Consider the following 14751-nt stretch of genomic DNA (forward strand, 5'->3'; position numbering starts at 1 on the left):
CCGACGACTTGCTTTTTTGCGCACTCTTGTTTCACAAGACCGCTCGAAGGCACGCTGCGACCGCCGACGCCGACACGTGATATATGACCCTGGTGATTTAGTGTTGCTCTGAAAACCAACCAGGAAACGTGGATTATGTGAAAAACTGCTGGCCCACTATGTTGGACCCTATGTTATTACTGAGCGTATCAGCGAATTAACCTACCGCATAGCGCGTCTCACATCAAATGGCCGACGGTCAGCAAAGACTGAACTTTCGTATGTCGCCCGTTTAAAGCCCTTTATTTCTCGACAGCCTGTTTGACTTGCCCGGCGGGCTTCGTCTGCGCGGAGGGAAATGTGACGCTCTTACGTGCATAGTGGGTTCACGCCTCAACAAACAGTATGCGGGGCACCGAAGAGTGGTGAACGAAGAAGACGACGGGTGGCTGGCTAGCTGAATCTCGACAGGCGCTCAGCTGATCAAGGCCATCGCATTTAACGCTACCCGGCTTCAAAGCAACGCCTTTTGTGGGCGTAACAATATATATATATATATATATATATATATATATATATATATATATATATATATATATATATATATATATATACAATTATATACAATATATATACAGTGAACAATTCTTCGAGGTCACACGAAGTTTCTGCAATATATATATATATATATATATATATATATATATATATATATATATATATATATATATATTGCAGAAACTTCGTGTGACCTCGAAGAATTGTTCACTGAAGTGACGGCATAGTAGGAGACAGTTCAATTTCACAGCCTGAGTCTTATATCCCACCACCAAGAATCTGGCGTCTCTCGGTGGTGTAATCTTCCTTCGTGTAATTGTCGTATACTTCGCTATCACTAATGCTGCTTCGCCTTTCCGGCGAAACTGCAGCCTCTCTCTGTCTGTCTTTCTTTTTGGTCTTTTTATGTGAGTCCGAGTATAAGCGCTCCTGCAGATGGCCGCTGTTGGTTATGATTTCGAGTGAATCCGGCTTGGCCTCATTTTCGTTGCTGAGTGAATTGTACAGGGTCCCCCAACTATCATATGCGCCATAGACTTAAAAAAAGAGCAATTGCGTTACTCGAAAAAAAAAAAGCTAGTGCGTATTGTTTCCAGTGAAGTGGAGTAGTCGCCTTTAATTATTTTGTTTCTGAAATTTAATTCGACAGTTGCAATTAATAATCTAATTCGAGAAGTACTGTCCTAATTATCAAAGTGTCAATGAGGCATTTGTATAGGCACCCCCAGGCGCCCCCAAATGACATCTAACTGCTGTGTTTTCAGCGACGTATTAATTGCGTGCGTTCTTTTTCCGACTGGCAAACAAACCTCACGTAATATGAAAACTACCACGAGACTGCGCTCCTACCCGCATCATAAAGCAGCACCCTCAAATAAGCTGCTTAAAAGCAACTGCATTGCCTGTCGCGAACCCGAAGAGACAGCGCATCACCTTTATTATGCATACAGACGGAGCACCAACAGCAGGTTTCACGGCTTTGCAGCTATTCCTTTTTTTCTAGGTTACACTTGTTACCCTTCTCTCAGGGCCGACTGATCAGATTGATAACAGAAGCCTCTTGATAACGCGGCCGAAGCGCCGCTATGACCACCCATGAAACGGGAAAAGCAATGTAATAAGCATAGCATGTTTCAAAATATCGGCTTTGCTTGCACCGCATCGACAGAGTGCGTGCACAGCTATATTTCGCGCCAGAAACATGCTTCAGACCAAAGCCAAATTAAAGTGACGGTTTTATTTTTCATGAGAGTGTATACAGTGCTGCAAAAACAGGTTCATGGCATTAAATAAAAGCGAAATAAACAGACCGGGAAGCGACCCATGTGTTGAGAAAGGGCAAAACCGATGCGTTAAATAAAGTAAATAACTTCTAAACGAGCTGGGGACGTATTCTGAAACGTTCGCCGCCGCGAAAGTTTCGCCCTGGCCACGCCTCCGCCGTTGCGGCGCGCTCTGAATGACAGCTTTGACAAAACCGGAAATTCAGGTGGCGCAAGTGAATTTCCGGTTTTGTCAAAGCAGCCATTCAGCGCGCGCCGCAACGGCGGAGGCGTGGCCAGGGCGAAACTTTCGCGGCGGCGAACGTTTCAGAATACGTCCCCTGAATTGGCGATCGGGACGCCTGCACAAAAAAACAAAACAAAAAATACATCAGATTTGAGCGTGCCCTTATTATCTATGAATTCGTAAGCGCCGTTGAACATCAGCTGCTGCCTAGAGGACGCGTTCGAATAGGTCTCCTTCTGCAGCTACGCAGTACTGTCCGCTTTATCACATCTTCAGTGGCTTTCTTGATGACCGACGCTCGAATTATACGGCAGAGAGAGAGAGAGAGAGAGAGAGAGAGAGAGAGAGAGAGAGATAAACAACTTTACTGGTCCCTTATGAAATGGAACGCATTAAGCGTCTGATGGGTTGGCTCCCTCTTCACGGGCTCCATATGCTTCCAGGGCCGCCTGGCCCCTGTGGATGAGTCGGAGCTGGTCTTGCAGGGCGGGGATTGATAGCATGATCTTCCATCGCTCGTAAAGGGTGGGGATAGTAGGGAGGTTATAGTAATGGATATAGATGGGGGCTGGTCTTTTGAAAAATTGCACTCCTATGACGTGCCGAAGGGTGCCTAGTGCAATGCAGTGAGGACATGTGTTAATTATTGTATCTTTCTGGGTATATTTTGTTCTGGAGGCTGGGGTGGGGAAAGGATCCTGCTTGGATTTGCCTGTATATTGTTTGTTCGGCTCTGGTCAAGGAGTGGTGGGGGTGCGGGAATGTCTTCCTACCGTCCCTGTAATATTTGACTATGTCTATGTAACTTGTGATGGGTTGCCATCCCTTTGCCTCCTCCTCGGTGGCCCGGGAGTTGAGCGCTCGGGCCTGTTGATGAACACATTCGTTACCCTCAACTGAGGAGTGAGCCGGGACCCAAACTAATTCGATTGTTTGTTTAGGAGGCATAGCTTTTCCGAGGATTTTTAGTGCTGCAAGGGACACCCAGCCAGATCTGTAGTTCTTGTATGCAGCTTGTGAGTCCGTGGCGATCTTGGTGACGTTAGGTGGCAAGAGTGCGAAAGCTATCGCCGCTTCTTCTTTTTCCTCCGAGGAGGGTTGATTGATCCGCAGATGACTAGCTTTTCTAGCCCGGTGACCACGACTGTTGCCCTCGTGGAGCGTTTGGATAGAGAGGCGTCTGTATATAGGACAGTGCCGTCTTCCTCCAGGATCCTAGAAATGGCTCTTGCCTGGGCGTCGCGTCGTCCAGCATGCCTTGTGGGGTTCGTGTTGCACGGTAGTGGTTTGCATTCCAGCTTTTCACTCCAGTTTTCGGGTAATTGGCCGTGGTGGGTGTAGTGCGATCCTTGCCATCCGATCTTGCGGAGGACACTTCTGCCCGCCTTGGTCTTGCTAATTAAGGCGTACCCTTTGATTGGATAGGTGGGCTTCTATACGAGCTCGGCTATTGTGTTGTGGACTGCCATTTGAAGTAATTTTGTCGTGGATGAATTTATGGGAATACCCAGGGCCTGCTTCGTGGTTTTCCTGATTATTGCGTCAAGTTGTAAGACGTCCTTCTTGAGGAGTTGCAGGTACGGCGCTGCGTAGATGATTCGTGAGAAAACAAAGACCTGAACGAGGCGCAAGGTGTCCGATTCCTTCAGACCCCTCCGCCTCTTGGCCACTCGTCTGATCATGTTCAAGATCTGGTCTGACGTGAGATTGATTTTTCTAATCATGGCTGTTGCCTTGCCATCTGCCTGAATCAGGAGGCCCAGGATCCTGAGTTGAGGTACCGGGAGGATCCGGATCCCTTCCAAACTGATTTATATGTTTTCTGCTTGTTTCCCTGATGAACGTGGTCTGACAATGGTCAGCTCCGACTTTTGAGGCAAACAGCAAAGGCCACAGGTCGTCGCATATCTGTTGACCGTGCCAGCCGCTTTTTGGTGCGTTATCCATCCAGCCATCCGACCCTGCCCTCACAGTCCAGGGTGTGATGTCATCGGCATATAATGCATGGCCCAGGCCGTCTATTGATTCGAGAAGCTTGGGCAACGGCAGGAGAGCCATGTTAAACAGGAGGGGGGAAAGGACCGAACCTTGCGGCGTTCCTCTATCCCCCAGGCAGATTGGTTGGGATGTCTCCTCTCCGATTCTGATCCTGGCCGTTCGGTTACGAAGAAAGTTCCGGATGTAGCTGTACGTTTTCACTCCACAACCCGTGTTGCGTTGGTTGCGGAGGACACTTTCATGCGTTACGTTATCAAAGGCACCTGCGAGGTCTAGCGCTAGTATCGCTCGTGGCGCCTGCTTCGTTGCCCGCTTAATTACCAGCTCGTTGAGTTGTGCGAGAACATCCTGCGTGCCCAGGTGTTGCCTAAAGCCTTACGTTGTCTCTGGCATCCGATCGGTGGCATCCAGATGTCGCTGCAAAGTATTAAGTACCATACGTCACATGACCTTCCCCACGCGGGACGTGAGGGATATCGGTCGCATGTTGTCGATGTGAGGTGTCTTCCCAGGCTCGGGTATGAAGCGGACTTCTGTCTCTTTCCATTCCTGTGGAAGTTTGCCAGACTCCTACACCCGGTTCATATACTCGAGCAGCTCTCTGCGGGCCTTGTGCTTGAGGTTGTTGAGTAACTTGTAGGTAATGGTATCGGGTCCCGGCGCGCTGCCCCTGTTGCTCTCGGAGATTGCCGAGACCAACTCGGTGTCGGTGAATGGCTTGTCTAACGGCAGACATCCGTTAGCCTTGTCTTGAGCCAATCTGACGTCCATCTCGATCACGTAACCACGATCTTTCACATAACTCCAAAGAAAGAAATCGAGTGGAATGAGGGCAGGTGACCTAGCCAGCCAATTTACAGGCCCGTGCTTTCAATCTATTGCGCATGAAAAGTCGCATCCAGCAGTTTCGTGCTCGGCTGCTGCTGTGTGCTTGTGCTCCATCTTACTGATACCACAGAAGTGGAAGACGTGAGAGCGGTACCTCGTTGAGAGCTCATCCGCCATGCTTTCAAGAATATCATCCATGTAACGCTTTCCAGTGAGTGTGATCGAAGAAGATGGGACTGATTATAGCACCGGCGTAAATTCCACACCCCACATGGAACGACCAATGGTAATGTTGCCGATTGCGCTTTAACCAGTGTGAATTGTAGTCACTCCAATAGTGCGCATTATGAAAATTTACTTGGGCGTTTCTGTGAAAACTGGCTTAATCTGTGCACATGACGTTGCTCAAAAAGGCCTGTGACTCATCGGATTTTGTGAGGACCTAATTCGAGAAATCTATATAGCGATTCCGTGCCGCTTCCCTGGCCTTGGTGCCCTGTGACATGTTAGCCCGCCGCATGCGCATTCGCTCGTTCTTCTTCTGGCGTTTGGTATCGGGGGAATCCACATTCTTGGGGCGCTTCTCCGAACCGCTTGCCGTGGAATCATCACCGGGACGCTTGGAAGCCATCCGACTAACTCGACTGCTGCAACGAGACGTCTGACGAAAGCGCGGGCTACAGGGAGCGAATTGTCACGGCGAACGCGGCGCGACGAACAGGGGCGCGGCGGCAAGACGTCGAAGATGCGCTGCATAGCAATACATGAGGCGAACAGCGGGCGGACGCCGCCGCGAGTTCGCCGTGTTGGCGCCAGTGTTATCAGACTTAGCATACGCGTTGTGGTAAACGATGAAACAAATATAATCGCTTTTTAAGGTGGCATATACCGCTTTTATAACTGAAAAATACACCAACACTAGCGCAGACACCAACGTGGTTGCAGAAGACGAGAAAAGGCCCGCACGCGAAAGACCAGCATGCCTAGCGACCGGAACTGGCGCCTCCCGATTGGCTGTCGTCCGCCGTTGCGCGCTCGACGCTTCCGGCGGCCCGACGAAAATATTTGGACAGGCAGGTCGGCGGCGGCCGTCAAATTTTTGGACGCCGGCCGTCGGGCGTTCGCCGCCCAAGGAAGTTCGTCGCTCAGACGCCGGTTATTCGCTCCATGTATTCCGGGAGGAAGGAGCGTTGCCGCGCGCGCCGCTGTGCTGTCACGTGATTGCTGAGAGAGTGTAAGGGGGAGAGGGTACAGCTGTGGCGGCGCAACGTACTGTTGCTATGCGCCGCTGTGCCATCACGTGATTGCTGAGAGAGGTGATGGGGAGAAGCCACAGCTGGCACCATTCCAGGGCACGGACGGACAGACGGTCGGACACCGCGTGCATGAGCCATTAAAGGCTTTCGCCTTAAAAATGGCATAGTTTCGGCGCCTGCGCATGTGACTGCACGACCGTGGGAACAAGCAGACGAGGCGGAAGTACACCTCGCTTGCTTCAGTGCTAAGTAAAACAAAAAACACGCAGACAGTCCGTTTGCATGTTTTATTATTTCTCTAAACTTCAATTCATCAATTCAAGCAACAGATCACACAGATAACAGATGTTGTCTTGAATAATTCTCTAAATCACGTGTCACTACGAGCGACGTCACACTGCGGACACCAGTACGTAGGCGCAGGTACACGAGTGCGTCACCGTCCGGCTTGGAGCGCGGTCGCCGCGAGTGAAAGGAAAAACGTTCGGATTGAATTTGCAGACCTTTCCGCTGCACGTAGCGATGTAATTCTTTGCAAACACGATCGTTAGCACGCATTGTATGCTCTGCGCTTGTCAGCTCAATATGGCCAGACCTGGTGAGGGGCCCTAAGAACACCGCGCTTCCTTGGCGTTGTTTCTGCTGCTCGTCATGGGTTGCTGCGCCCACGGTTGCCATAATCGCTTCAGGGTAAAAGGTTTTTTTACCCTGCCGTCCGGCAAGCATGATGCGGAGGGAAGATATGGATGCGCCGGATCGATCGTGCAACCTTCAACGCGCCGCCATCCGCGCGCCTTTGCGAGGTAAGTGGGGGTTTCTAAATAACACATTGTATCAGAGGTATTTATTCCAAGTTTTCACACCGCACGATGTTACCATGGATGTCGTGCGCTCCTTCGTTGCGCACGATGTCGACACTGTTTTTCTTCCTTGAGCTGTAGTGCGCACTTTTTTTTAATGTGTAAGCATTCTTTGGCGAATACCACAGGAAAATTTGTCCGTCCCGCGAAAAGTTTAATGCTTTGTATCTGCACAAAAATGCGTCATTTGCGAAGACATTTAATCGTTACAATAGTGTAAGTATATATGATTGGTAGCTTTATAAGCCATATGGAAGAATTTAAAAAAAAAAAAAAAGAAACGAAAATGATCAGAGAGGATACCCATAGGATGCACAGGGCTCCATAGAAAATGTATGGGGAAGCTAAGAGTAGGGGTGGGGCCAACTTAAATTTGGAGGTGGGGCAACTTGAAGTTTGAGGGTGGGCCAACTTAAATTTGGAGGTGGCCGAACTTGAATGTGGGAGTGAGCCAATTAAAATTTGGGCTCAGGTCAACTGAAATTTGAGGGTATGCTTAAACATTCTTAGACAACTCCTGTGGAGTTTCTGCATGCTTTTTGATATAAGAAAAAAAAAAGGAGCGATACTCAAGCTAAAATTTGCGTTTTTTAAGCATTTGTCTCTAGCCGTGAAAAAAGAAACACATAAATTGAACTGCTAGAATACTCAAGAAACAAATAAGAGTTGCCCGCGTTAATACATAGCAAAAAATTGTGTTTCAGCTTTAAAATTTCTGTGGGAAACGCTGCTCATTCCACCAAATTTACGATATCCTTACTCAGTTTTTTGTTTCGTTAATGTTTGTCCGTGACGAATGGTTTCCTGGACATACACTGTTTAATTAGTGCAGGGCGGCTTGTGTCCTTTGTTTAATATTTAGGACAATTTTTTGAATGAACAATTTGAGCCTTTGATTATGCGCGATTTCAGCAAAAAGAAGCTGGAGCCGGATGATGTGCCCAGCATGCTCTGGTTATCAGCCAGAGCGCATAGTGAATGCTAACGTAATAAATTTTAATGTTTATTGTACACTCTAAAAATAATAATAATATTTGGGGTTTTACGTGCCAAAACCACTTTCTGATTATGAGGCACGCCATAGGGGAGGACTCCGGAAATTTGACCACCTGGGGTTCTTTAACGTACACCTAAATCTAAGCACACGGGTGTTTTCGCCCTCATCGAAATGCGGCCGCCGTGGCCGGGATTCGATCCCGCGACCGCGTGCTCAGTAGCCCAACACCATAGCCACTGAGCAACCACGGCGGGTTTACACTCTAAAAACAGTTGCACCCTTTGGGGTGTATATTTGTCCCACAATGATAATTGTCATCTGTCGTGCCCGCGTTTCCTTTCTTTAACGCTGCGAGCCTGGTACTTCCCAGTCACGAACGGCTTGCGCGTTATCAGTGTGACGCAGCATTCTCGACAGGAAAAGTAGCGAGCGCCGAGTTTGCAGGAAAGGAAACGCAAGCAGGGCAGATGACGATTATCGTTGTGGGACAAATATACACCCCAAAGGGTGCAAACTGTTTTTGAGCGTACGCTTATAACTCAAAGCCCACAGTATAGTGTACTAGAATAATGTCCTAGTGACACGACCGGAAAGGGGCGCGCGTGCCTCTTTCCGTTGACGCCACCAGGTGTCGCCACTGCGACCTTTTCTAGCAGACCGGCTGCTCTCATATTCGTTGCTTTTGAGGCGGTCCGGGTTATTAAGGGTTCTTTACGGACATGGTTCTTTCTTTATAACAGAACAGGATTGTATTTAACAAAGTATAGTGTAAAGGAAGATTTTGAAGGCCACATCGAGACCATAGTATCGACAATGTCGTCTGCTAGCGTATTCTCGCACAGTCCGGCGCTTTCATTGCGCTCGTCGTATCGCATGTGCCTGCTGGCAATTCACGGAGCTTCTTGTTGCTCATCTACTGCTCGAAAGCCAGTATATGTGGGCCTGCCTTGCTTCTATGGAGCTATATTTACCACTCCATTTAAATCGCGTGCTTATCGCAAATGACAGGAAAGTGCGTAGCGACTTCGGCGTTGCGCTGCTAACCCCGAGGGCGTAGGATTAAATAATGGACTCGTTGGCTGCATTTTCATAGCAGGAAAATGCAAACATGTCCGTGTTGCCGGTTATAAAACACCAGTTGGTCAAAATTATTCATGTGTCCCCCCCCCCCTCTTTACTGCGTGCCTAATAATTAGATCTTAGTGTGTTTTACACATTAAATCCCGGAATGAATTCATTTTTGACTATGCAATTGCGCACATACAAACTCACAATTTTTCCCGAAATTTTAGCTCCTAAGAAATCCGCCGCATCTTCAGCACATACTGTCAGAGTGACGCTCGAAAGAAATCCAGGTTAGTATTTTTTTAATTATTCACAATGAAAATAGCACAGCTATAATGGAACACTAAAGTGTACCTTCCCTAGACACCGAGCATCAAATCCCATTATAAGTAACTATTACTGTTAAAACACATGACCAAAAAACACCTAGTAGCATGGAGTTCTAGGAACATCAACTGAGCTTAATATATTTTGATGCCTGCAAGGCGTCTTCTTTCATTACACTTCTTCACGCTTTTTGTTAAGAAATGTAGCCTGGTTGTGATGCAGAAAGCAGTGAGTTCTGCTGTGATGGATTCGAAGTGATCAGGGCAGCCAAGTTGATGCTGCAGCCTGGCTTTAACAGCACCTAGCTAAAACATCTAAAACACTGTCTGCGTGCAACTCAAGAAGACTAAAACAAACTATGAAGTCTTTGTCCAAGTTGATCATAAACTTGTATATAGGGGAGGCAGGATATGACAAACCACCATTGTCTTTCATATGGCAAACTCTGCAAGCCTGAAATTTCCTGCTGCCCATTTTGTGATCAGTAGTAAGTTCAGGCAGGCTTCACAACCTGTCTTTAAAATGCACTTTCTCGCCACAACCAGCGATATAGAAAATTAGGCGGCTGTCACTGGATGCTGGAGTCCCAAATACCACAGCAGCAGGCTGCAACCTCGAGTTAAAACACATGAAAGGTCATGAAAGTCACTTTCAGGCATTATTCTTTAGCAGATGATGCGGCTCTCAGAGTCTTGTAGCAAATGGTTCGCAGCGGCAAGGGAGCGTACAACTATGTCTTGGCACAGCCCAACTCTAAAGTACAGTTGAGCAGACACTTCGTCTTCATGCCCACTGAAATGCAGAACTTTCTCATGCAATATCTCGAGCCTTTCTTGCTTTTGTACCTACGTTGTCGCGAAAACTACGGTTGAGTCGTTGCCACAGTTAAAGTGGCACCAGAGCTTGAGGCAACATTCACTACTTGGAGCGAGCTAATTGCGAATGGTTCATTCTCCGCAAACTGTCCGTTTTCATCTTACGCAGTCTCGACCAGGATCTCGCGAAGTGGTTGGCGGAGCTGACAATCTCCCGCTCTTTCTTCATTTTGTGCGGTCCGTGCGCTCTTACGTGGCTTCGTGCTTACCATCGGTGCACTTTCTACGGCTGGCCTCTCTTCAACAGGTGCGACAGAAAGGTAGGACGTACAGTCGGCCAGAAGGGTAGGCACCGCGCCAGGCGCCAGCGACAGCTTCCCACGTGGAAGTCGCACTTCGGTGCTATTGATGATGCGGACGTAATCCCTCCAAATGTATCGAGGCTCAAAGTGGCGCTCACATACCACTGAACATAAAAAATTGTAACAACGCAAACATATGCAACCACAAAGTAACAAGGACGAGACACAAGCACGGAATTCTTATGTCAAGTATGCACCAACTCGCCCAGAAAGAAGTTTTAATGAAATACCGCTGAAGATTCAGTGAGTTGCTTGTCTGCTGTTCGCAGATTGCGCTCTCCCATTTCTTCCCAAGTTCATTTTCCGTTGGTGCGGCGAACAATGACGCTTTCGGAGCGCCCTGATAATCGCTGTGGCAGCCCGGAGCGTATAAATGGGTGTCCGTCTTTCTTTTTGGCATCGAACCTCCTGTGCTGCAGTAGATGCAGGGATACGCCTTCTTTTTTCAAATCATCCAGTGTTTTTCACAAGCATGGCCACGTTGAACGTAACACGGCTCGGAAAACACACGGAGCAAACAGCCGCAAAGCGTGTCTGAGCCGGCTCGACCGCGCTCCAGCAGCTAGAAAAAAGCACAGCAGCGCCATCGTGTACATTATTCTAGTACACTATACTGTAAGCCCTTGTACGCGCGCTGCTAGCACAGGTGTACCAAAAAAATGGTCGAAGCATTGAACGCGACTAGTTTTAGCGTTGCGCACGAGCTCCTCGCAGGTCCTCGCAATACGCGGGGCAACATGGTGCGACGCAGCACGAACCATGGCCTCAGAGATTTGCACTCTCCGTGCGAATGAGACTGCCAGAGAAACCTACCTACGCGCAAACCTCGGAGGCCGTGCAATAACAGCGCCCTGGCAGATACTAGGCTTTTCACAACGCTGGCGTGATGTTAAACGCCGGCCGCGAAGTTACAGGCGTCGCACCTCTATGCTACCCACCGAACACAGCCGTTGTTTCTCAGCGTCCAATGAACCCAGATTTAGCTTGGCGTTTACTATCCATCCCCTCACCCTCAAACCAGTGTATGCACGACGCTGCGGTGTTCACAGATGCTCATGCCAAAAGGGGAAGCAATGAGCAGAGCGTGACCTCGCGCACCTCCGTCCCTTTTCTTTTCCAGCCAAGCGGACTGCAGGCGTCTTCCAACCATCATCGGAACCGAAACTCAAAATCAAGTGAGGCAAAACAGACATCTGCATATTTTCTGGCATGCAAAGTCTCTGCCTTAGGGCAGATGTACACTCCACATGCGATTCCACTAACTTTGCGTGTTTCAAAAGTGTAATCAGTATCGCCAATTATTTTCCTTTATCACACATTAGAACTGCCGCATAAGGGCCACCCGGATTTTCATCAGGCCACATTCACTGTTATGTGGAAACGCATTCTGTATGCTTTTTTTCTTTCTCGTCCCTCAGAGTAGCCAAACAGAGGCATTTCTTGTTCATATCCCTGCCTTCTCTTATTTCCTCGTTCGGTTCCCGATTTTTCGTAGTCATTTAGAACGGGATGCAAACCAAGGTGTTGGCGTGGGGTCCAGGTCAATGACTGCGCAGACAACACAATTTCCAGTGAGGTGCCGACTGGTCCCGTGTTGCTGCGAAGGCCATCACTGCTTCAACACTGGGCGAGAGAATTTATGTATGCTCCCAAGAAAGCTCACCATTATTCCCTTATATTCGTCTAAACTACATATCAACACTCGCTTATCTTTCGGTTTTTTTTTTTTTTTTTTGTGCACACGACTTTGCTGGCAGTTGCCACAGCCATAGTGAATTTATTCGAATGTAGCCCACTCCCATAGCTAGCAAGGCAGCACACAGTCTGGTCACGACAATTTGTATGCACAGTGGAAAAAGCTCAAGAAAATGCAGCTTCTGCCATGGTGCATATATAAATGCAGACTTACCAAATGGCATTGCAATCACTGTGAACAGATTTTGCACTAACGTAGTCGCCGGTTGCAACCTCTGAGCAAAATCTTGTAACAGTACTTTGTGACCGATGTAGCCACACTGGTGAGTGAGTCATTGATCACGATGGACCACTAAAATGTGCTTGAAATAGTGTAAACCAAGAAGGGCTTTCTGAACAGCAAAAGCTAGATTACTCAACTGCAATTTAATAAAGGCAGGTACAAACCAGACAGGACTCTTGCAGGGGTACGAATGTCCTCAATTTCACAAGAGTTCTAAACTCTATTCATCATACCACAAGAGGGACAACATCGTCCTGTTCAGCATGTCAGTGCCGAAGTCCTTTTTCACAATTTCATGAGCCAAGCGCAAACATCTGCACATGTTGCAAATTATAACCACATCACGATCGCAAAGGTCCTTTAGAAAAGTCTGAACAATTGTCAGCTGCCCATTGACTTTGCAACGGCATCTGCATAGCTGTGGGGGGAAAAAAGCATAGGCTGAAGCTAGAGCTCGTCGGCACTTTCAAGAATCTCTTTGGAACTGGCCTAGCTCTTGAAGACATTTTGCCTACACACAAAGCATTTCACAACACTTGCAACCCCTGTGTAACACACACACACTCAAATAAAATAAATCAGACATGGGAAATGTTAAAACCTACAACCCGTGACCAGGGGGAAAAAAAAAAAAAGAATGAAGGAAGAGTTTATTTGATGTCACTTGCTTCATCCTCCCACCGTATGAAGCCGATATCACACACACCAGCTGGCAGATGCACGTCGCCATCAAAGCACACACCAAAAATGAAATGGACCGAACATTCAGGGGGCAGGAAGAACAAAATGCGTACATGGGAGAATCAGTCACGCGCGAGTGTGAACCACACTGTGCAGCACAGAATAGCTAAGCATTTCAAGATGGCAGCAACAAAGACCTGGATTTTTATTTTTTTAAAAGTCTCATGAAAAAGAAACAGGATAGAAAAGCCACCAGGCAAAAAAGGTAGTCTTAACTACTATACGTGTGCAGCCAAACTGTGAATGTATTAAAAATGAAAATTAAGATGGAAAGGCAAGCATCTCACAAGCATGGCTGCAAACATCACGTAACAGTCATGTGCACAAAACGCAAGCAGAGAGCCAGAAAACAAAGAATAGGCGTGTACATGGGCTCGCAATGGGGGGGAAAAAATGCAGAGTCCTGTATCTACACCCTAGTTGCACACTCTCCACGTCGCTTGGAACAGCTAGTTTTTCCCATTCTGTACGAAGATTGATCACATGTGCAGACACGAGACACAAAAGGGGCACGACAGATGGCAGGTTCAGCTTTACACGGCAGCAGCAAAACAGGGTGAAACCAAAGGGTGGCGAGGAGGCAGTTGAAAGAGAAAAAGGAGGAAAGTGTTGGTGCCTAGCCCACACCCTGGTCCTGACAGACTACTGTTTTTTCATCAGTTAGGGGCCGCTCCTGGTTGCAGTCCGTGCGGGGACTGGTCTGTTGACACAGGTGGTGGGAAGAAGGGAAGGAAGAAGCCATCTGGTGAACGAGCGCTGGCCGGCCAGCAGGGCATGCCGGGTGCTCCCTTCCGCCTTCCCAGCGGCAGGCGCCCACTTTCCGGGGCACATCTGCTCTGGTGACCCTTGACCCCCTATGTCGAGGTGGTGCTGCCCAGTGCAGCAACGCTGGGTGACGTGACCGGTGACGTGGGCAGCATGCCAAGGGCATTGGAGCCCACAGGAGCGCCACCTGCATGACACACACACACACACACACACATGGTGATGAGTGTTGCTGGACCCTCTTGTGCTAAACCACTAGCTACCAATGCACTCTGAGCATAGTGCAATAGCATATCATGCAGTGCATTGAAAGTGCTGATTGCATGTGCAAGGCAAAGGTGGAGACACCTGTTTTCAAGTAATATTTTATGCAGAAACCAGAATTTGTTGTCAAACCTTTATGTAATCTCTACATACTTCCCCATCACCTCTGACCCTGACTGTCATCTTCCAGTTAACTATCACACAGTGATGAGAAGACACGCATTAACAAAAGCAGCCATGCGTATCATATTTACTCGAATCTAACTCACACTTTTTTCCCAGTAACACGGGTCGAAAAATAGCCTGCGCGTTAGAATTGAGTACAACCCTAAATCTGTGTTACCATATTGCTATCGGCATTTCAATATGGCCGCCTCGTGCGCACTTCGAGCCTAGCTATATACCCATGTATATAACCAATCGTCAAGTTCACTTCTGCTCTATCAGCA

General features: G+C 48.1%; 1 protein-coding gene across 2 annotated transcripts in view; it reads right to left on the reverse strand.

Annotated features, from left to right (window-relative positions):
* Positions 1 to 12656: 12656 nt before the first annotated feature.
* Positions 12657 to 14751, reverse strand: part of CkIIalpha (casein kinase II subunit alpha) — an 80480-nt gene continuing 78385 nt past the window's right edge. For both annotated transcript variants that reach the window (XM_075703988.1, XM_075703987.1), the window contains exon 11: positions 12657 to 14225. In XM_075703988.1, the coding sequence (XP_075560103.1) occupies positions 14128 to 14225 (98 nt within the window). In that variant the 3' untranslated portion in view covers positions 12657 to 14127. The remainder of the gene's footprint in view (positions 14226 to 14751) is intronic.

This window comes from Dermacentor variabilis, chromosome 1, assembly GCF_050947875.1.
Source record: "Dermacentor variabilis isolate Ectoservices chromosome 1, ASM5094787v1, whole genome shotgun sequence".
NCBI lineage: Eukaryota > Metazoa > Arthropoda > Arachnida > Ixodida > Ixodidae > Dermacentor > Dermacentor variabilis.